This window comes from Oryctolagus cuniculus, chromosome 4 (assembly GCF_964237555.1).
Source record: "Oryctolagus cuniculus chromosome 4, mOryCun1.1, whole genome shotgun sequence".
In the NCBI taxonomy this organism is placed as follows: Eukaryota; Metazoa; Chordata; class Mammalia; order Lagomorpha; family Leporidae; genus Oryctolagus; species Oryctolagus cuniculus.
The window spans coordinates 76,422,541-76,447,011 of NC_091435.1; the positions used below are offsets into that span (position 1 = coordinate 76,422,541).

The 24,471-nt window shown below is 37.6% G+C and overlaps 1 protein-coding gene across 7 annotated transcripts in view; it reads right to left on the minus strand.

Annotated features, from left to right (window-relative positions):
* Positions 1-24,471, minus strand: part of GSK3B (glycogen synthase kinase 3 beta) — a 218,602-nt gene that overhangs the window by 90,171 nt on the left and 103,960 nt on the right. For 6 of the 7 annotated variants that reach the window (XM_002716661.5, XM_070072184.1, XM_002716660.5 and 3 more), the window contains exons 3-5: positions 18,436-18,519; positions 11,569-11,679; positions 1,617-1,747 (exon numbers count right to left, since the gene is read on the minus strand). In XM_002716661.5, the coding sequence (XP_002716707.1) occupies positions 1,617-1,747; positions 11,569-11,679; positions 18,436-18,519 (326 nt within the window). Of the gene's footprint in view, positions 1-1,616; positions 1,748-11,568; positions 11,680-18,435; positions 18,520-20,404; positions 20,523-24,471 lie in introns of all 7 variants that reach the window. The other variant, XM_070072185.1, reaches the window with a different exon arrangement.

Consider the following 24,471-nt stretch of genomic DNA (forward strand, 5'->3'; position numbering starts at 1 on the left):
TGGGCCCTGCACCCCATGGGAGACCAGGATAAGCACCTGGCTCCTGCCTTTGGATCAGCGCAGTGCGCCGGCCGCAGTGCGCCAGCAGTGGTGGCCATTGGAGGGTGAACCAACGGCAAAAGGAAGACCTTTTTCTGTCTCTCTCTCTCACTGTCCACTCTGCCTGTCAAAAAAAAAATTTCATTTTAAAGACATTTATTTGAAAGAATAACAGAGAGATGGAGAGCGAGAAAGACCAAGAATAGAATCTCTATTAAGCTTGGTGTTTCACAGTCCTTATATAGTCCACAGTAGTCAGTTGTTCTTAGACAAGGTATTCCTAATAGTAAAACTCATCAGATTGGGCAGTTTTTTCTACAGATAATAATAGTACTTTATCTTAAGCAATCAAATAATAATTTTGAATTAGTATCTTTTACCCTTTCTTATGTTTAGAGGACAGTCACAGACTGCAAAGTGAGGTGGCCCTGTAATAGGTGTATGAAATTAGCAAATAATAAAATGGGGATGGTCGAAGAGGACACAGTTGTGAGACAAAGAACTAACTTACGATAGATTTGTTGGGTTATTTAAGAATCTCTCTCAAGAGACAGCCTGTTAAACTCCAAATTTAAACTATGAGTTGATATAAACAGTATAACAAAGAAGTAGGAATACACATATCAGCTGATGTGAGTTGACATATAATTTATAGAGCTAAATTAAAAAATAAGGATTTGTGACAATGATAAAAAATTAAACTGTAGAGAATCCAAGTTATGCAGAGATATTTTAGAGATGAGAGAAAAGAGATTACTTGATGCAGGGATCTCTTCATTCAGAAATCAACTAGCAAGGTAATAACCTGAGTTATATGGGAATAAGCTTGAATGCATGTTGAAAGGTTAGATCACAGAGATATACTAAAAACTATGGAAATGCAAAGGATAAAGTTTTATCACAAACTCACACTATATTATCTCATTATGAGTTTAAGAAAGCAGAAAGTTTGTTGGGATTTGCAGAAGAGAAGAGAGAATAAAAGATTAAATAATAAAGGAAAAAGAAGTAAACAGATACTAGACCTTTTACATGAACCGAAATTGAGATAAATGTTGAAGTTAAACAGTTTAAATAATACACAGATATACAATAATCAAAAAAATTTTAAAAATAGTTTTTAGTTTAAAATGGAGTATATGCATACAATATATAGTCAAACAATATTTGAAGTACAACCAGTGAAAAAAAGCAGATTTCTCAACTACAGTACATTCCCAAATTTCTTTGCCCAGGGCCAATCAATGTTATGAGACTATTATGTTCATTCCAGAGATAAGCCATGTATAGACAGGTATGTATTTGTACACATATAGTCACATTCTTTGTGTTTTTAAAATGTAACAAGCAGCATACTGTATACATAGTCTTGACTTTGCTTTTTTTCATTTAATACTTTCTAGAGACCATTCCCTTTCAGCTCATACAGAACTGCTTCATTCATTTCATAGCTGAATTTATCACTATATATGTGTATGTACTAGAATTTATCTGGTCATTTTCTTACTAATGGACATTTATAGCCAATGCTATGATAAAAAATTTCTGTATATAAACTATTCTGTAAGCTGACTTACCTTCCAAAGTCACAGAGTTTTAAAACAGCTGTATCAGGATCCAACAAGAGGTTCTGTGGTTTAATATCCCGATGGCAGATTCCAAAGGAATGGATATAGGCTAAACTTCGAAACAGCTGATACATATACAACTGGAATAAATAGTAAAAATTAATTGAATACTTCCTATTTCAAATGGATAAGAATCCTCAAGTAATAAAGTAACACATTCTCTCAGAGCAGGAGAATGCTGGATGTTACTAGCATTTAATCCTTCTTTAATAAGTTTCATGCCATTTCTGTGTTAGATATATCTTTAAAAATTAGCTCATTAAACTGTCATTAACTACATATAATATTTTCCATCCTTTAATAATTCACAAAATTTTATAATTTTTATTTATTTATTTATTTATTACAGGCAGAGTGGACAGTGAGAGAGAGAGACAGAGAGAAAAGTCTTCCTTTGCCGTTGGTTCACCCTCCAGTGGCCGCCACAGCTGGCGCGCTGCGGCCGGCGCACCGCACTGATCCGATGGTAGGAGCCAGGTACTTCTCCTGGTCTCCCATGGGGTGCAGGGCCCAAGCACTTGGGCCATTCTCCACTGCACTCCCTGGCCACAGCAGAGAGCTGGCCTGGAAAAGGGGCAACCAGGACAGAATCTGGCGCCCTGACTGGGACTAGAACCCGGTGTGCCGGCACCGCAAGGCGGAGGATTAGCCTAGTGAGCCGCGGTGCTGGCCTTATAATGTTCTTTATAACTTTTGCTAACGTTTCACATCAAATCTGGTAAGATGGGCTTTTTATTTAAAACACAGATTTTATGGTTTGAACATAATTTGTCCCCTCAGAAAACTCATGTATAAATTTAATTCCCATTGCAAGGTATAAAAAAGTAGAAATTTTTCCAACTGTGGTGGTTAGAAGTGGGGCTTTTGGAAAGTGATTAAGATTAAATTTCATCATCAGGGTGGAGTCTGATTGCTTGAATACTGGTGGCTTTATATAAAATGGGGAGAAGGGCCGTTGCTGTGGCCCAGTGGATTAAACTACCACTCATGAGGCTAGCATCATATAGGAGTATTGGTTTGAGTCCCAGTTGCTCTGCTTTTGATCCAGCTTCCTGCTAATGTACCTGGAAAGGCAGCAGAAAACCACCCAAGTACCTGGGGGCCTGCTACCTTCGGGGGAAAACCAGGGTAAAGTTTCTGGCTCCCAGCTGCTGGCTTTGGCCTGGCCCAGTCCTGGCTGTTGTGGCCATTTGGGAAATAAACCAGTGGATGGAAGATCTCTCTCTCTCTCTCTCTCTCTCTCTCTCTCTATCTCTCTCTCTCTCTGTGTCTCCCTCTCTGTTGCTCAGCCTTTCAAACTAAATAAATAAATGGGAGAAGACCACAACATATACACATTGTATTTCTTGCCATGTGAAGCCCTGTGCAACCCTGGGACTCTGCCAGCAAGAAGGTCATCACCATATATGTCCCTCCATCTTGGACAAGAACAGTGAATACAAACCTCTTTTCTTTATAACTTATCTGACCTGTGATACTATGTTGAGTCAACAGATGAAAAGCTCAGAGAGGTATCCCAATAACATCAGTAATAAGTAACAATGTTTACACCAGAATGCAGGGCTTCCGGTTTTTAAACTCATCATTCAATCTCGTATATCAGAGTGTCTAACATAAAAGTATTTCCACTGTCATCTTTAGAATTATCTTTTTCTTTGATGTTGGTCTCTAAGGTGTTTTTTATTTAAGTTTTTGATTGTTTTGATGTTTTCTTTAGGAGAGAAAGAGAGAGAAATGACAAACAAACCAGTTCTTATCCTCTGGTTTACTCCCCAGATACCCACAACGGCCAGATCTGGGCCAGGTCCAAAGATGGGAGCCATGAACATAATCTCATGAGAGTGGCAGGAACTGACCAAGCGAGCCATCTCTGCTGCCTACCTGGGTCTGTATTAGCATAAAACTGGAAACAGGGGCTGGCAACAGACATCAAATCCAGGTATTCTGATATAGCAAACATGTGGTTAACTATTGAGGTTATTGATACAGTCCAGGAAAATTCATAGGTGGACTGGGAAAATCTATAATCAATAACCTATCAAGAATCAGTAATACTGTTGGTAGTATCATCATTCTTCCTACTAATATACTTTAGAAGTAAGTACCCTTTAAAAAGCTTGAAAACAGATGCCTAGTTAACTATTAATATCACTTTAAAAGAACCTTTTTTTATTACCAAAAAGATACACTGAAAAACTAGGTATGTATAGAAGAGTGAATCATATTCTTTCCTTGGGAAGGAAGGGCTTTATGGAGAAAATGAGTATACTTTAAGCCTTCTTTTTATGCTAAGGTCAATAATCATGTTCACTTTAAAATTTTTCTGACTACTCACTTTCTGACCTCTACCTCAAAGGTATAACACGTAAATAATTTTTTAAATGACTCAAACCAAAGATATCAGTGTCCTTAAGCATACTTAAGGTCAGATGAAGCACTGACATACAGCACCATCTTCAGAGGCTATTGCTGAAGCTTAGTAATTAAACCTAACATAAACTTACTTCCCTTCAAAGAATCATAATGAAAACTGCAGATTTGAATTCCAATACATCCTTCATGTTAAATCTTGATGCTAATTTCAAAAAAAGCTGGAGAAGTTTGACTACGTTAAAATGAAGCACAATGTAAACCATATAGATAAGATCAACATTTTATCACTGAAGTTAGAATTAGAGCACTTAGGTTTCCTTGTAACTTTTAAAAAGCTTTGTAATTCTACTGTCATCCCTGTACAGAATCAATCTATAAGCCTTAAAACTTACTTACCTCTCTTTCGCTGCCTCTCCTTCTCTCTCTGTGTAACTCTTTCAAATAAATAAATACATCTTAAAAAAAAAAAAAACCTTACTTGAAGTGTTTCATTAACTGTCTTTAGGAAAATGATCTCCCATAAGAAATTGAGCTCATGGGTATTAATTTACTAAAGAGACTGTCTAATTCTGTATCTCAGAATTGATAGTAAAATAAGTGTAAAAATTGTTTTCTTTGAAAAAATGCTTAATAGCCTATTTAAAGATGCCTTCTTACTGTCTTCCACCATTTGAAAAATTATTCTGTCCTTATTCTCTTCACTATATCTTGGAAAATCAAGATACAGAATGAAATATGAATTTTATATCTTCATTTTTGTTCCACTTCGTAAAATTATGTAAGAAAGAAGGAAAGTTCTCTAAGCTAGAAAGATGGCAAAAAAAATAACAAAAAACCAACATATTATGTGCCAGGAACTATTGCGTGTTCTCATTCATTTAATCCTTATAATAATCTTATATAATAAGCACTACTATAACTACCATTTTAAATATAAAGTAACTGAAGTGCAGAAATTAAGCAAATTGCCTAGTCACATACTAAATATTCTGTAGTACGCCTGGTCATTACCTCTCTTTTAATTATAATTTCTTTATTTTGTCATATTTTTATTTCATTAAATAGAGATATGAAATAAAATCATTAAAATAGTGTGGCAAGTAAAAGAGTAGATTCTTAGAATCTCAAATTACAGCTTGAAATACAAGAGGGCTTCAAAAAGTTAATAGAAAATATATGTTATGAAAAGGCTAAGCATGTATTTCCAAAAAAAATTTATACCAAAATAAACATCTTTTCATTTCATTTTCAATGAACTTTTTGAAGTATTATGATAAAGTTTATTTAACATGTATTAACTACCATACCAAGTACCTTTTTACTCATTGATTATTTCTTTCAACCACTCCGTAAGATACGTATTTATCCTTATTATATTTACAGGAGAGAAAGTTGAGGTTGAACAAACATAGTCTGAACACACAGCTATCAAATCTAATTAAGTCCAATGAATGTCCTTTCCTCTTCAACACATCTACATAAATAAATAATATCAAACTTGGTTATGGTTCACAAAAAATGAATCCAGTTCTCTTTAAGTACTTGACCTTGTCTTTAAATGAATTTTCAATTAGAATGTATTTAAGTTCAAAACAATGATTTGCTAGTCATCTGTTTTAAAACAGTTGTATTTTAAAAACCCATTTAATTCTGAAAGTTGAAAAGCAAAGGTGCTCAAAAGCTTTTAAACTTGTAAATCAACTACCACCAACTACAAAATAAGCAATAGTAAAAAACAAAAACAAAAAATTGGGGGTAGGGAGATAACAAAAGATTCCAAGCAATATGGTCATAGGACATACTCCACTTATCCAGAAAAAGTGAAGGTCAAACCATCATAGAAAATGCAGCAGCTATCTTGGCAAAGTGTATGGCAAACAAGTCCTTAGATGGTAAGGTCCATGAAGGCAAGAGTCATAAGTATTTGTCACCTTTACTTCTATCTCCTAATTTAAGATTTTTCATATAATGGTATTACAATAAAACTACTTAGGATGACTAAGCAAAGGAGATCAACTCATAAACTTGATTGCAGACATTGTGTATATCTTTTCAGAGCTGTAAACATAAGAACTGATTTGTCTCTATGGAATAATACCAAGGGCCAACAGCTCTGATCCTGGAAAGACTGTGGTTATAAAAGAAATGATCTCGGCCGGTGCTGCGGCTCAACAGGCTAATCCTCCCCCTGGCGGCGCCGGAACACCAGGTTCTAGTCCCGGTCGGGGCACCGGATTCTGTCCCGGTTGCCCCTTTTCCAGGCCAGCTCTCTGCTGTGGCCCGGGAAGGCAGTGGAGAATGGCCCAAGTGCTTGGGCCCTGCACCCCATGGGAGACCAGGAGAAGCACCTGGCTCCTGCCTTTGGATCAGCGCGGTGCGCCGGCTGCGGCAGCCATTGGAGGGTGAACCAAGGGCAAAGGAAGACCTTTCTCTCTGTTTCTCTCTCTCACTGTCCACTCTGCCTGTCAAGAAAGAAAGAAAGAAAGAAAGAAAGAGAGAGAGAGAGAGAGAGAGAGAGAGAGAGAGAAAGGAAGGAAGGAAGGAAGGAAGGAAGGAAGGAAGGAAGGAAGGAAGGAAGGAAGGAAGGAAGGATCTCTTTTCCTATAAAGGTTCGGAGAAATGAGTGTAGTGTGCGTTCACTCACACGTTTCTTCTGAATGCCAGCTTCAATATGTACATTAATTTTATTTTCTTATTTTAATATACAGAATGCCAAAGATATAGCACATCTATATGCTACCAAAAATAGCTACTAAATACAGCATTATTTAAATAGCAAAAAAAAAAAAAAGAAAAAAAAAGACAAAACCCAAAAACAACATGCATTAATAGGTCACTGGATGAATAGAATTGGGAAACAGCCAAACACTAGAGCAATATGCAACTATAAAAAAAATTGTGCATACAAGGAGAAGAAAAAGAAAAATAAGGTGGGGGAGGTCAAAGATATGCTAGATATCTAGCAAATGCTAGATTGTATATAGGCATATATACAATCATATTTTTACTTATTTGATAAATGGTAGGTTAAACTATAGTTTAACCTGCCATAGCATCATAAATGGGAATGCTGGTTTGAGTACAGGCTGCTCTGTTTCCAATCCAGCTTCCTGCTACTGCCTGGGAAGGCAGCAGAAGGTGGCTCAAGTATTTGGGCACCTTGTACCCATGTGAGAGACCAGGATGGAATTCCTGGCTCCTGGTTTAACCTGGCAGTTGCAGCCATTTGAGGAATGAACCAGTGGATGGAAGATCTCACTTTCTCTCTGTCCCTCTCTCTCTGTCGCTCTCCCTTTCAAATAAATATTTTAAAAATTAAAAAATATTTCATAATAAAATGAGACAAAGCTTAACAAGGCATCATTACACAGAGAGGAATTATTCAATGCTGCTTTAAAAAAAGAGATTCGACTGTTTATCCTTAATAGGACCTAAAGGGAGATAAAAAGAGCTTTGAAAAGATCTTAAATGATTTTCAGTTGCTGGTGGTAATACAGTGATTGTTACTCTAAGACTGCTGCAGTATGTAGAAAATGGGACAGAATAAGTAACATATTGCTGACATTGAAAAGTAGATCTTCATTTTAAGAGAAAGATGTAAAACTGTTACAGTCAAGTAAAAGTCCCTCAATTTTAATTGGAAATTTCAATATAAAATCATGGTATTATTTATCTTTGGGGGAAAATATACGCATTGTATCTCTAAAAAAATTACCTACATATTTCTTTGTTCTGTTCATTAAAAAGGCCCAGAAACAAAAACCAGCATTGGTAATAAGGACTTTCAGCACCAGACTGTGGTCTCTCAATATCATTTCCCATTAAAAGAAGGTCTCTTTAAAGAAAAGGCTGATTCTAAGTCTAGGGAAGAAATGTACGTAAGATGAATCTGAAGCACTTTGTCACACCAGAAAGCAAGTAATATGTCAAACAGTATGAAATTCAGACAAGATACTTTAAAACAAATAAAAACAAAACACCTCATTAGTCACCTATGGAGAATGCTAAATATTTACTATAAATTTTATTTTTTATTTTTATTATAAATTTTAGTAAATAAAGGGAAACAATCAAATATACATCCTATCTTTTCTTTATTAACTAAAGTTCTAGGTACAAATAGTTGACATGGGAAAGCTTCTCTTTATGGAAATACCCCAGCTTAAAATTAAGAAGTAATAATAACATAATACCAACATTTTGTAGCATTTAATGAATAAACAAATTTAGGTAATATGTAACCAATGACTATTAACATCACAAAAAGCACATTATGTTCCTCCTTAGGGAGGTACCCAACACTGCAAATGAAGTAGCCTTGACTCTTACCAAAAATGCATTTAATTATTAATTATCTAATCATCAATACATGGACACAGGAATGTGTTAATAATACTACAGAAAATCAACTAGCAAAATCAAGACCGATATGGGTCAAGTAATCTAGTCTGTTTAGCAACAAAGCTTAAGATAGGAAGACAAAGTATAGATTAAAAGAAACGTTACAGGGGCTGGCGCAGTGGCGCAGTAGGTTAATCCTCTCTGCCTGTGGTACCAGCACCCCATATGGGTGCCGGTTTGAGTCCTGGCTGCTTCTCTTCCAATCCAGCTCTCTGCTATGGCCCTCCAATGGCTGCCGCGGCCGGCGCACCGTGCTGATCCAAAGGCAGGAGCCAGGTGCTTCTCCCGGTCTCCCATGGGGTGCAGGGCCCAAGCACTTGGGCCATCCTCCACTGCCTTCCCGGGCCACAGCAGAGAGCTGGCCTGGAAGAGGGGCAACCGGGACAGAATCCGGCGCCCCGATCGGGACTAGAACCTGGTGTGCCGGTGTCGCTAGGCGGAGGATTAGCCTATTGAGCTGTGGCGCCGGCCGATTCAAACAAACTTGTAAAAAATTTAAGACATATAAGGAATTTAAATTTTAACTGGATATTCAATAACACCAATGAAATATCATTTATCTATGCATATTATGACATTGTAATTTTATTTTTAAAAAGGCTCTTTTACATTATACTGTAGTATTTACGTAAGAAAAAAAATTTAGGATTTGCTTCAAAATAAATAAAAGGAAAGCAGAGTAGAGGGTGTTACAGATAAAACAAGACTGGCTATGAACTGATAATTGTTGAAGCTGAGTGATGAGTGCATAAGGGTTTATGATTCTATTTTTCATTAATTTCATGTATGTCTGAAATCTTCAACAATAAAAACAAATGTTTAGAGTGACTAAAATAGATTATGAAATAAGCAAAATTTCTGCAGACAGAAGAACAGAAAATCATTTTGCACATCACATGTTAAGAAATAGTGCAGCCGGCGCCACGGCTCACTAGGCTAATCCTCCGCCTTGCGGCGCCGGCACACCGGGTTCTAGTCCCATTCGGAGTGCCGGATTCTGTCCCGGTTGCCCCTCTTCCAGGCAAGCTCTCTGCTGTGGCCAGGGAGTGCAGTGGAGGATTGTCCAAGTGCTTGGGCCCTGCACCCCATGGGAGACCAGGATAAGCGCCTGGCTCCTGCCATCAGATCAGCGTGGTGCACCAGCCGCGGCGGCCATTGGAGGGTGAACCAACGGCAAAGGAAGACCTTTTTCTCTGTCTCTCTCTCACTGTCCACTCTGCCTGTCAAGAACAAAAAAAAAAAAAAAAAAAAAAGAAAAGAAAAGAAATAGAGCAAGGGGCTGGCATTATGGTATAGCCAGTTAAGCCACTGCCTGTAAATGCCAACATCCCATATGGGCACCAGTTTAATTCCCAGCTGCTCCACTTCCAATCCAGCTCCCTGCTAATGCGCCTGGGAAAGCAGCAAAAGAAGGCTCAAATGCTTGGGTCTCCATATGGGAGACCTGAAAAAAGCTCCTGACCCCTGGCTTCAGTTTGGCCCAGCCCTGGCCTTGAGACCATTTAGGGAGATGGCCATCAACCAGCAGATGAAAGATTCTTTCTTTCTTTCTTTGATTCCTTCTTTCTTTGTTTCTTTTTTCTTTTCTCTCTCTCTCAAATGAATAAAAATAAATCTAAAAAAGAAGTGGGAAAGTAGGTATTGCTTAGCTTATAAATCTATGAAGAAGTAAGTAAATCTGGAGGGCAGATTCAACAAAGTATCAATTTACCATCCTCTGAACCACTTTATAACACACATATCTTGTTTTATAGTTATGAATATTGATGGATTTTTCCTATTAGAGAAGGAATAAAATATTTAATTAGGCTTCAGATTATTCTACAATCATTAAGCATTCATTTGCCAAATTAAAGAGGTGGAACAAAAAACTAGTCTAACCACTCTGTACCTGTTTCTGAAATGTCCACAACATGTCATTTTTGATCATGTTCAAGACTTTCTATTACTTCTATTTACAGCCCCAAAAATGTTTTCTTGTGTGTTAAACTTATCTTTAGACCAACAGTTCTATATTGTGGGCAGAAAAGGAATAAGTGTAACTTGAAAAACATGGATGTTAAGTAGAGAAAGGATCAGTGACTTGGCTAAAATCATGAGGCTTCAAAATTAGGTCTTTAGGAACAAAATCTAGGGTTTCTTCTGGTTCATAAATGTGCCACTGCTCTCGTTGGCAATAATAAGAGATAGAGGGTAAGCAGATCCAAACCACAATCATCTAAACTAAATATATAAAAGATTACTCCAAGGAGTTCACAGTGGATCCACTGCTGGGCTAGTCATCTAGAACAAGATCTGCAATTCTAAAATCCTAACAATTACTAGAGTAAATTTATAATACAAAACTGTGACTTTTTTAGTTCCTACTATCATTAATGTATCCACAACCCCAACCAAATTATAATAAACCCGAATAAAATTAAACAGGGATCAGTTTTTAGTTTCTAGCACTGAATTCAATAGAAATCCTGGACTCTGTCAAAATGATGTAACTACCAAGAATCCTAAAAGAATTTCTAATATTAATGTTCCTGCACTGGTAGCCATTAAATTATTGTGAAGTTTCAAAATGTAATAGTTGTAGGGGCTGGTGCTGTGGTGTAGTAGGCTAAGCCTCTGCCTGCAGTGCCAGCATCCCATATGGGTGCCAGTTCTAGCCCCGGCTGCTCCTCTTCTGACCCAGCTCTCGGCTATGGTCTAAGAAAGCAGTAGAAGATGGCCCCAGTGCTTGGGCCTCTGCATCCCCATGGTAGACCTGGAAGAAGCTCCTGGTTTCTGGCTTCGGATCAGGCTAGTTCCTGCTGTGCCGCCATTTGGGGAGTGAACCAGCAGATGGAAGACCTTTCTATCTCTCCCTCCCTCCCTCTCTCTCTCTGTAACTCCACCTCTCAAATAAATAAATAAATAATCTAAAATTTTTAAAAACTGTCACTTCAGTTTATCATAATATATCTTCAGTATCTGAGTCATGAAACTATATAAAATGTCAATAACACTCTCATAATATCCACATTGTAGGTTTTTCTCCTCTTGAGAAATAAGTGCAATTTTGCTAAAACATACTCAGCACAATCCCTTGCTCATAGCAAATATGTTCTAAAGTGGGAAATTGTTCTATTTTACATACCTTGACATAGATGACAGGGAGTGTCTGTTTGGCTCGACTATAGTGTCTGGCAACTCTGTATACTGTTTCCGGAACATAGTCCAGCACCAGATTAAGATAGACCTCATCTTTCTGAAAGAGTATATTCAAAAATAAGCAAAAAATCAGACATTTATCTTTAAAATTTCAACTTAAATTCTTAATATATTCACTTATTCCGATCTTAAAGAAAACATTATGATTCAATTTCAATTCTACAAAATTACTTCAGAATATAAATATAACAGTAAAAACAAGTCTACTACATCTTTTTACTAATAATTCCATTGAAAAACATGGCCAATTCAATGCTGTTAAGGTTCCCAATAGGTTTAAACTATTCTTTGGTTACCATGATTTCAGAGGCTATCACCTTTCATAAAATTTCATATTTTCTAGACTAATAATTGATGCCTCATAGCCTATCAAGAAAAGTGGCATGGTAGTAGGAAGAACATTGAATTGAGAACTAGGAAACGCAGATTTCTAGCCCTAACTCTACTGCTAATTGGTATATGCAAGTCAATTAATCTCTGGAGGCTTTAGTTTCTTCAACTATAATATGAAAGGTTGAACAAGATTCTTCAAAATGTCTCTAACCCCCACCAAAAAAAAAAAAAAGATCCTACAGTTATCTGATAGCCTGTAATTAGTAGAACAACCACTTGTCTTCTATAATTAACTAAAATAAAAAGAATAACTTATAAGGCAGTGAAGTTACCATATTCACAAGCTTATTATAGTTCTTGTGTTTAAATAACCATTCTCAGAAGTATAAAGATATCAATCCAAGATCAGTAGAGAGAAAGAAAGGCATTCTAACCAAGTAGGAAAGAGGAACAGGGCACTAGCTCTACCCTGTTTCCTGTGAACACTGTTAGTTAAGCAAACTGAAGCACAAAACAAAGCTGAAAATCACTATATATTAGAATCAGGTGCTGAGTGGGAAAAACTACCAGTAAACAAATTTTCATAATGTCACAATTTTAAATCATCTTGCCTGCCAAACTGAAGTGGAGAATTTCAATGTTCAGTATTAACAAAGCATTTTCTAAATGTCACTAGCCACTCAGGACATAGGTATAAAAGACAGAAGATCTAAATTGAGTATGAAAAGAGCATTTCAGGCAATAGGAAAACTATATTCAAGATGCCAGGTCAATAGGAAGAGATAATGAGGAATGACAAGCTGTTGCATCTAGTGTATCTTCGTTCAGTGTTGCTCTTTGAAAGACCTTGATACCAATAGCAAGCAAACTGTACTGAATTCAAGAGTAGGAGATGGCAGGTAAGTAACAAGAGACAGTTAATTCAGTTTGCTCTTAAAAAAATCTTTGCTGGTAGAAGTGAGGATACAGCTGGGATTTGATAACTTAAGCAGATACAAAAAGAAAAATTGGTGTCCTTTTTACTTGCTCTTTTTACTAGTTACAAAGACACTCAAATTTATTTGTAGGCAAGTAGATAAGGATAGAATCTACTTATAAGGGACAGAAAATGGATAACTGATGAAACAAGGTTTGAGAACATTAAGAGAAGGAAAGAACAGAAACTAGCTACACAGTGTAGTCATTGAGAAGCGAGTCTAGTACCCATCACACAGAACTACACATAAAGGGTGAAGGGCAGGTAGGATGGGAAGAATCACTATGTTCCTAAAGTTGTATTTATGAAATGCATGACGTCTGTATACCTTAAATAAAAGGTTTCTGGGTAAGAAAAAAAAAAAAACTACATGGAATTCCTAACTCTGCTATGAGTTATGTGAGCATGAATAAGTAACCTAACCTCTTCAAGCCTCAGTTTCCTAACTGTAAAGTAGGGGAAATGGTGGTATATACCTTAGAATGTCTTCAGATTAATCCATATGAAGTGATTTTTACATGGCACATAATAAGGACTCAAGTTTTAATCATTATCAACCTCAAAGAAGAGTACTACTTCATTCTATAAATGTATTAAAGAAAGGGAAACAAATGTAAATTGAGCATATGTCTGATGATCCTATTTCTTGTGATAAGATAATATGCAAAACAGAATAGAGGCAATGAAAATACTAAGAAAACTTCAGAGATCAAGGTTCAAAGAAAATCAGTGAAGGTGAGATCTAATAAAATGAACAGACAGAATGCTGAACTGGTGTGAAAGATGCCGGGTTGAACATCACTAATTCAAAAGTCAGAAATGTGAAACAATTCAGAATCTGAAATTTTTTGAATGCCAACATGTCACCACAAGTAGAAAATTCCACACCTGACCTCACATGACAGATCACAGTGAAAACATATGCACACTAAAACTATTGTATAAAATTATGTCAAGCTATCTGTGTCGCTCCCCGTCTTCGTGGGGGAACGACACTAAACCCTGCCTAGGCTTCATATCCGAGTCACGGCACCATTATGTCGCTCCCCCTCTTCGTGGAGGAACGACACTAAACCCTGCCTAGGCTTCATATCCGAGTCACGGCACCATTATGTCGATCCCCCTCTTCATGGAGGAACGACACAGGACCCTGCGCTGTTCTTTCGTCTGCTCGGCCCTTCCCGGGTTTGCTGCTGGTTCTTCCCGGGTTGGCTACCGTCCCTTCCACCTCCATGGAAGGGCGGTTCCCCCTGCCACTTTCCCCACTTCCGCGGGGGAGCGGCACACCGCCAGCCGGCTCTCTCGGGGGCTGCTCAGATGTTCCTCAGGTGTTCCCCTTAGATGTTCCTGGTGCATGTTGTCTCTCTCCTCCTTTATAGTCCTCTTCCACCAATCCCAACTCTGCTACCCACAAGCCGAGCGCGCCGCTCTCCTCCAATCAGGAGCGGCTCTTGCAGCTTATCAAGTTGGTAAGAGGCAGCTGGGTAGAAGCTGTACGCTCCTCTCCCAGTGCCACATTGTGGGAGAGCAGATGCATAGAATAAGTCTTAATTCCAGTAACAGTCTAGTCCGAGTTGCTCCCCACAATCTGAACAAGGTAATATGAATAAACTCATTCTGTGTTTATACTTGTGTCCCATCCCCAAGATATTTCAGTATACACATGAAAATATTCCAAAATCTGAAAATAATCTGAACTCCTGAAAACTTCTGGTCCCTAGGGATTCTGAATATTCAAGGTAGGTAAGTAGAATTCAAGGAATAGTGACTTCAGGTATTGAAAAGGTCATTTATATAAATGTAGAAGCTATATTTTTATTTAAAAAATCAATTACTAAATTAAAGCAATTCTTAATTTTCATAAATCAAACATCTGACAAATAATCATGAATTTAAACATGAATAACCAGCACTGAATTACAAGTTACTTCATTTGCTAAAGAATCATACTATAAGTTAACACTAAAAACATTAAAACATGAATGTCAAGTTCAACAGATGTTTCTAGTTGTAAGAGTCTAAGCTCTGCCCTTCCCTAGTCCTAGTCATGTAGGTGATTTCATGTTTTAGGGGTTGCAAAAGCCAACTGTTCAACAGCTAAGCAAGTAAAGGTGAAGCCAAAAGTATAATGTTGGAAGAGGCAGCAGTTGATAAATCTAATAAAGACTTCAATAAAAACATTCCAATTTAAAAAAACAAAAACAAAACAAAGAGTGTTAGCCAAATACATCACACCCCAGGATAGATCTGACAGATTACAATCTCATTTCATCAGTCACCTAAGAATGCCATAAACCTAGGAAAAACGGTTTAAAATGGACGGCTGAACAAGAATTTGAAAGACTCTGACAGGCTGAAATGATAGACTAATATGAAATTTAACCAAGATAAATAGACCTATGATTAAAATCAAAGTAATAATTACATAGAATGACAGATCAGGCAAAATCAAAATTGGACTTGAGAGTAATTCATCCAGAAATTAAGTGGTAAGTGTAACTGTACTTAACTCCAAAGGAATCAAAATTGAGATGCAACTAATGAAAAATTTATGAAATATTATGTTAAAGCAGAAATACTGTGTTCATATCAACATCCAATAATTCTACTCTGTACAGTTCAGGCCTCATTTGAAGTACACAGGCCATCCCCTCTTAGGCAGCATATTTTATTCATAATACCAACAAAGCAGAATACATCAAAGAAAGGTTATATGTATGTTATAGGATGAAAACCCTGATTTACTGAATTTTGAGAAATATGGGGGCTCAAACAAATGTTCAATTTACAAATGTTCTAATGTAAATCTGTTTGAAACATCATATAGACAAAACTAATAAATAATGTTTCTGATAGAAAAATATCAAATATAGCACTGCCACACCCAGAAATATTTAGATTCTTTACTAACAGCAGTAGTTGTTCTCATTTAATCCATTCTTGGAGAGTAATAACTGACAATAAATAACTGGAGCTCTCAGCCCTAGAACAAAACTCATTTTCAATAAAAAGAAGTTTATTACTCGGTATCTGAAATGATATGTTAGTCTTGCCAGAATATTTTGAAGAAGTGATCATAAGTGGGACAAGAAGAAATTATGTTTGTGGTGACTGGAGGATTATGGTACATCTTGTACCTGTGAACTGATGTCTTGTCTTGATAAAACTTTTTTTTTTTTAGACAAAGAACCACCATTACTTTCAGTCCAGTATTACAACCTTTTCTTCAGTCTTTATTTTGACAGAGCTAACCAAAATTAAGAGGTGTCTTTATTTTGGAAAATTCACAGTGCTCAAGAGAAAGTAGTGTGACAAATAAAACATTAGAAAGTGCATTCCTTTTAACGAGAGACAAATCTGAAATCTGGTTAACCTCTGTTAATGGTTTCTCTTTATCTGTAAGAATGTTTAAGACAAATAGGAAGTTGTGTGCAGCAGCAGGGAGAACTATCATCCCCTGAAGGAAACAGGTAGTAGCCAGGCAGGTGTCTTCCTTAAGGCAGGATTAAGTCAAGGTAAAGGGGCTGACTCTGACGGGGCTTCCCATAAAACCCAAACTGGACAGGTAAGCCATTAGGTTTCTTGTATACTAAAGGCTTGACATCTTTCTTTTCTGCTCTTTAACTTCATAAGAATTAAGTGAGTCAATATTTACAAAGCATTAATACTATGCCTGGCAACAGGTAATGCTATATATAAATTAAAATAAGTAATCAAGACAACCTGTTTAGGGACTTTATAAGAAAGTCTTACAAATGAATCTGTATGTGGTTTAGTGGTTCAAGGAACAAATAACTCTGACCTTTCCTTTACTCCCTGGAGCATTATGATGTCTACCAACTAATAACAAAAAGCCATGAGGATGCAAAATTCCATTATAAGAATGCTGTGAATGTAACAGATGCTCTATAATTTTAATTAGGAAGGGACAGGAAAAAGTAAAGACATTTCCAAACAGATAAGATTACAGGCAATAATAGGCAGTTTGCTAGGTTAAAATAAAAGTAGCATGAATCAAACAATTGAGTTTAAAAACAAAATAGCTCAAATACTTATGAAGGCTTACAATAACAGAGGCATCATTTAAACTGAACAACAAGTGTAAATAGGGGCCAATTTGCTAATTATGGTTATTAAAACATATTTGGTATGACACACATATATATAGAACAATTATAGATTTATAAGCATGTATATCACAACCATGACAGGCTTTGTCATAAAAAGAAATCCTAAGGAAACAATCAAAATAGAGTATAATGGAAAACGATAAAAAACAGTCACAAGAAAACTGGGGTAGAAATCAAGAGGCATTACGGATCTAACAACATTAGATGTTAATATGCATGAAACCTGAAATCCAAAATACAAAAATTAACTTACTCAAAATCATGTTTATTTAACCAAATTAAAAAAAAGAATCAGTGGCAAGTAAGAAAGACTGAATCTGAGGAAATGGGAGAATGACAGGCACAAAGAAAAAGATCAATGTAGAGCATCAAAAAACTGGTTTTGCTTCCAACTCTAGTGAGTACAATGACATTAGTTATTGTATCCTCTGGAGAATGACCAAGGGAGTAGTGAGAATGGGTAGAGATTCACAGCACAAAGCCTTTAACTATCCTTTGCTTTCACAGAAATAAATATGAACATAACTAGTAACCACTTAGAATCATCTCTGTAATACTATACCTTTGCCAACATTTCCCCTGCCATTTAATTCTCATTTTAGTCCTCCAAAATCCTCTTACTTCCTCTTCCTATTCCCTATAATCAACATACAATTAACAAAATGACATAATTTTCTTCCCTCCAATAATTAGGTGAACTATTGGAGAGAGTTCCAAAAGCACATAAGGAACAGAGAAGGCTTAATAAAATATATAAATTGGCCAGTGCCGCGGCTCACTAGGCTAATCCTCCACCTGCAGCGCTGGCACTCCGGGGTCTAGTCCCGGTTGGGGCGCCAGATTCTGTCCCAGTTGCTCCTCTTCCAGTCCAGCTCTCTGCTGTGGCCCAGAAAGGCAGTGGAGGATGGCCCAAGTGTTTGGGCCCTGCACTTGCATGGGAGACCAGAAGGAAGTGCCTGGCTCCTGGCTTATTTCGGCGCAGTGCACCGGCCTGGCAGCCATTTAGGGGGGTGAACCAACGGAAAGAAGACATTTCTGTCTCTCTCTCTCACTGTCTAACTCTGCCTGTCAAAAAATGAATAAAATAAAAAAGATAAAATAAAATATATAAATTTACTTGACAATTGAAAAAAAAACCCATAAAATTCTTAGACATTCATACACACCTTCTCTTCTCATTAACATTTTCCTGATATTCAATAACTGTATCTTGGACTCAGAATCACTGGGGCATGTGTTTTGGAATTCTTCCATTCAATTAACAAAACTTTCTCACTTCGGGAGAACAGGCATTATTTGTAGAAGAGTAACAAATTTATCACAATATTCAGTACAGATTTACTGTGAGACCTACCTTCTCACCACTCGAGTAGAAGAAATAACGCAAACGGACTATGTTACAATGATCTAGCTTTCTCATAATCTGGAGCTCTCGGTTCTGAAAAGGAAACACATGAAAATTTTTTTTTTTTTAAAGTTTAACAGTGGTTCATCATATTAACAAAGATGCTTCTGAAGTAACATTAAACACTACAAACAGCAGGCTGTGGTTTGCTATTAAAAGTGTGACCTGTGGATCAGTACTGATCTGCAAACTATTTGTTACTAATCCATGAACTATGTTATTCCTTGGAAATAAGATAAATATGGAAATAAGATAAACATGCAAACTGAGAATGTTTGGAATCTTTTATAGCAATCTGACAGAATTTGATATCTATGAATCTGGTAATAAGAATGGAACCTATATTTTACATAGTTTAGATCTCACTTTTCGAGTAATTCTTTGGCATTGTATTTTGCAAAAAGATCAGTCTTTAGGGGCCGGTGCTGTGGCCCAGCGGGTTAACCCCCTGGCCTGAAATGCCGGCATTCCATATGGGTGCCGGTTCGAGACCTGGCTGCTCCTCTTCCAATCCAGCTCTCTGCTATGGCCTGGGAAAGCAGTAGAAGATGGCCCAAGTCCTTGGACCCTTTTACCCATGTGGGAGACCTGGAAGAAGCTCCTGGCTCCTAGCTTCGGATTGGTATAGCTTTGGCCATTGTGGCCAACTGGGGAGTGAACCATTGGATGGAAGACCTCTCTGTCTCCTCTGTGTAACTCTGTTCAAATAAATAAATAAATCTTAAAAAAAAATCAGTCTTTAATGAATTGGAAATTATAAAAAGTAATACTTTACCACAAATACTTTGAGATCTGTAAGTCTACAATATGTAAGAAATATGAGAAATGAAGTTACTAGTGTAATTTTTTGCAACTATAATAAAAAAGTTAAACTTCAAACCAAACAGATGAATTTGGGAATAAAGAAAGTTCTTACAATCCCATTACTTTCTAAGACACAATGAAAAATACTGAGAGTATTTTTCTATGAAATGAGCTCAGAAACTATGCTTCAGGAAAAATTAAAATATGGCATGCTATATTTACATAATCCTGATGGGTTTACAGCCCACACAATTTTTCCTTTAGCAAGTTGCAAAGTTATGCTCATTCTTCATGAAAAGAAAATACAACAATATAATTTCTTAACAAATGAGATACATAACAATAAAATAATTGGCTATGAAAAATCCAGTGATTAAAAGTCAAATAATGGAAAGAATACCAAAATGCCAGTTATGTAGCCAGAAAATAAAGTTTTAGTTAAGAGCTACAAAACATGAATTAATATACCTGAAAATTTGGGAGGGAAATGGTGTTAAAGTTAGAAGAGACAAAAAGAGATGAAGGTAGAAATGCCTAGGGACCAAGGAGCCTGACAAGCATTAGTATATACTAAAGCAAGGTGGTTCTAGTCCTTAAGAAGATGAGAACAGAAATAACCAAACATTCCTTTAAATTGATCTTCAGAGCTAGGCTTACATATACAGTGATATCCAAAATTCTTTTACAAGACATCAAGTTTTCATTCCATTACTTATAAAATAAGCGAGGCAGTAAACAGAAATGTAGACAATACAGTATAATGGCTACAACGAAGACAGTAGCCGATCTCAAACTCTTAATTTTTGACCATCACAGAGAGAATACAGAAAAAACAATTTTAAAATGGTGTCCATTTCTATTCCAAATTTACACTATTCCTGGAAGTATATCTACACTTCACCAATTCACATTTAGGTAGTTAGCTTTCAAAGAGAGCTGCTAAAAAGTAGAGACTTATCTTTTCCATGGATATGTAGATAGTAAAAGTTGAGTGATTTTAAGCAAGACCAACAAAGTTAAAATTAGCTATTTTTTCTTTCAGACTCATGAACAAAGCTAACAATGAACTTCTAAATTCTCAGATAATAAAGTTGTATAAGATTGTGAATATTACCTTTGACTTAAAAAAAAAATAGGTGAAACAAAGACCTAAATATTCATCTATCCTCATTCTTCTGTTCACAGACCATTCCTTTAGAAAGAAGGCTTAAATTTCCTCATTTTATAAAATTCTGTAAGAATATAAAATATAACCTTAGTGGAGCAATTTTTGTAAGCATTAATAAAGTATTAGGCAAATGAAATTTCATATTTTATTTTATTTACTTATTTTTTTGGACGGCAGAGTGGACAGTGAGAGAGAGAGACAGAGAGAAAGGTCTTCCTTTGCCCTTGGTTCACCCTCCAATGGCTGCTGAAGCCGGTGCACTGCGGCCGGCGCACCGCGCTGATCCGAAGCCAGGAGCCAGGTACTTATCCTGGTCTCCCATGGGGTACAGGGCCCAAGTACTTGGGCCATCCTCCACTGCACTCCCTGGCCACAGCAGAGAGCTGGCCAGGAAGAGGGGCAACTGGGACAGAATCCGGCGCCTGGACCGGGACTAGAACCCGGTGTGCCGGCGCTGCAGGTGGAGGATTAGCCTATTGAGCCGGGGTGCCGGCCTTATTTCATTTAAATTTAATGAATTGAAATACATAACTATCACAATTTTAGCCATCTTTATTATTTTTTTAAATATTTATTTATTTGAGAGGAGAGACAGAAAGAAAGGTCTTCCATCCACTGGTTCACTCCCAAAATGGCTGTTACAGGCGGAGCTGGGCTGATCTGAAGCCAGGAGCCAGAAGGCTTCCTTCCTGATCTCCCATGCAGGTGCAGGGGCCCAGGCAACTTCTACTGCTTTCCCAGGCCATAGCAGAGAGCTGGATCAGAAAAGGAGCAGCCAGGACTTGAACTGGTGCATATGTGGAATGCCAGCACTGCAGGCAGAGGCTTAGCCCACTATGAAACAGTGTGGGCCCCTAGCCACCTTTATTGAAGCACTCTTCATTAGTTAACTAATAACATATTCATTCTATAGGAAACATTGTTACTCTACAAATACAGTATATCGTCCATTATAAAGGATCTTGTAAGAACAAAACTAAAAAAGTTCCTACTTTCAAGAAACCTACAGTCTATGGAGGAAAAGGAAGAATAAATAGTATATTTTCAGTCAGGGTAAGACAACAGAACATTAAAGGGAGAAGAGGCTCTACTTTGGAAAATGAAGTCAGAGAAGACGGCATGAAGGAGCTGGGATATGAACACAAACCTGAAAGACATGTAGGTGAGAACCATGTGAAGAGCTGAGGGAAAAATTCTAAGGGATTCCAAATGTAAATACCTAAAGATGGAGATGGCATATTCAACAGACAGACAGAAGGATAACGTGGTTTCATCATTATGAATAAGAGGACAGAGCAAGGAAATTAATGCAGAGAGGTAGGTAGGTGCAATAACATATAAATCGTCATCAATCCAGGAAGAAATTCAATTTCACTCTGCATGTACAAGGAAACCATTAAATTTCATCCTAAATGTAAAAGGAAACCACTGGCATGGCAAATGATACATTCTGAGTTATCTTCGCAAAACAGCATTCAAAAATTGATAATAGTAAGTCTGAAGGAGAAAGGAAATGAAGATTTTTCTTTTCCATTTATTAAATTTGAAATCCTTATCAAACAGCCAAGTTTGGTTCAAAGATTGGAAATATGTATCTGAGGGGGCATCTGCAAAATCTTCACCTAAGAAGTTCATACAGAAAAAAATGTTTTCATGGAGTGAAAGGAGTGAAGTGGAGTAGTTAGTAACTTAAGAGAAAAAGGAGAAAATCTACCTTAGAAGCCAAGAAAAGAATTTTCAGAAAAAATTATGTCAAAAGCTGCTGAGAGATTAAGACAGAAACAGAAAACTTAAAGAGCTGATACAGCAACAGAGAAGTCTCAGCAGGACAGCAGTGAAAATGCCTGAGTAGATTGAATTAAAGTAGGAGGAAAGGGATTAGAAAGTTTAAAAAACAGAGATTTCAGCTGTAACTGAACGAAGAAATCAGGAAATTCACTCCCTTAAACCATCTATATAACTGGATTATTCAATAGAAAACAAACATTTCAGGGCTCTGGAATTCTATCGAAGACAACAACAAATTGAGATGTGATAAGTCATGAAAAGCTTCTAGATATTACAGTTAAGACATGGAAAAAATAAACTTCAGAGGATGCTACCTTCCCCTATTACCACCCAACTCAGCCAGTGAGGAAGTAGTTGTACCAAGCAGGGCTGACCACGAAAACCAAGAATTTTGCTTCCAGTTGGGGCTACTAGTGAGAAGAGAGCAGAATCCTATATGCAGTTGCACTAGCAGTAAAAATTGCACATTTTATAGGAAACAAAGGGAAAGGCCCACAGTTCAGCTATCATGAGGCTGCAATCCCAGCTGAGCAAGTAACAGACTGGAAAGAAATCCTGAAATTTAACAGGCAGATCCTAGGAATGAGAGAGGTATAAAGGGCCTAAATCAGTTCCCCACACATCCCTGGCAGATTAACAGGAGAGAGCCTTAGAGAAAGCAAAAGCTGAGTCCAATTTGAAAAGTGAATTTCTTGGGCCGGTGCTGTAGTATAGCAAGTAAAGCTGCCGCCAGTGATGCCAGTATCCTATATGGACTCTGGTTTAGAGTCCTGGCTGCTTCTCTTCCAATCCAGAACCCTGCTAATGGCCTAGGAAAGCAATGGAGGACAGTCCAAGTGCTTGGGCCCCTGCACCCAAGTGAGAGTCACAGAAGAAACCCCTTGCTCCTGACTTTGGCCTGGCCCAGCCCTGATCATTGAAGCCATTTGGGGAGTGAACCAGCAGATGGAAGCTCTCTCTCTTTCTCTCTCTTTCTCTCCCTCTAACTCTGATTTTCAAATAAATAATCTTTTAAAAAAATGGATTTCTCAATGTGCTCCCTACTTACACAGAGAATAACTACCAAAAAAATGATGGAAGGGCTGGCACTGGGAGTAGTGAATAAAGCCACTGCCTGCAGTGCTGGCATCCCATATGATTGGGTACCAGTTTGAGTCCTGGCTGCTCCACTTCTGATCCAGCTTTCTGCTATGGCTGGAAAAGCAGTGGAAGATGGCCCAAGTTCTTGGGTCCCTGCACCTGTGTGGGAGACCCGGAAGAAGCTCCAAGCTCCTGGCTTTGGAATGGGGCAGATCCAGCCATTGAGACAGACCATTTGGGGAGTGAACCAGAGGATGGAAGATCTCTCTCTCTCTCTGCCCTTGCCTCTCTGTAACTCTGCCTTTCAAATAAATAAATAAATCTTTTAAAAAAATGATGGAAGTCTTAAAAACTCAACATGATCAAGCACAATCTCTAACCAGTAACTGACTAACCAAGGGCCAGCGATGTAGCACAGCAGGTTAAGCTGCTGCCTGTGACACAAGCATCCCATAACGGCTCCAGTTCTTGTCCCAGCTGCTCCACTTCCAATCCAGCTCCCTGCTAATAATGGCCCAGGAAAAGCAGTGGAGGATACAGCTCCTGGCTCCTAGTTCAGCCTGGCCCAGCCCTGGCTGTTTGAAGCCATTTGGGGAGTGAACCAGTAGATGAAAGCTCGCTCTCGCTCTCTCTCCCTCTCCCTCTCCTCTCTATAACTCTGACTTTCAAAGCAAATAAATAAATCTTAAAAAAAATAACTGGCTACTCATTAAGCTATGAAAATAAAAAGCTGACTCCTAGGAAGTTAAGGTAAACACTGAAAGCTAGAATTAAACTTTAACACAGACCTCAGAGTTCAGGTGGCGACAAAGATTCTATAGATTATATCGAAGTAAGTTACCAAACAAACAGAAACCCAAAACAATCACCTTCAGGAGGTAAAAAGCAGAATCCAGAGGTGCTACAATATTTTATATAAAATATTCAATTAAAAAAAAAAAAAACAGAGGCCAGCACTGTGGCATAGCAGGTAAGCTGACGCCTGCAATGCCAGCATCCCATATGGGTGCTGGTTCCCAGTTGCTCCACTTCCAATCCAGTTTTCTGATATGGCATGGGAAGGCAGTAGAATATTGGCGCCTGCACCCATGTGGGAGACCTGAAAGAAGCTCCTGGCTCCTGGCTTCAGATCGGCTCAGCTCAGG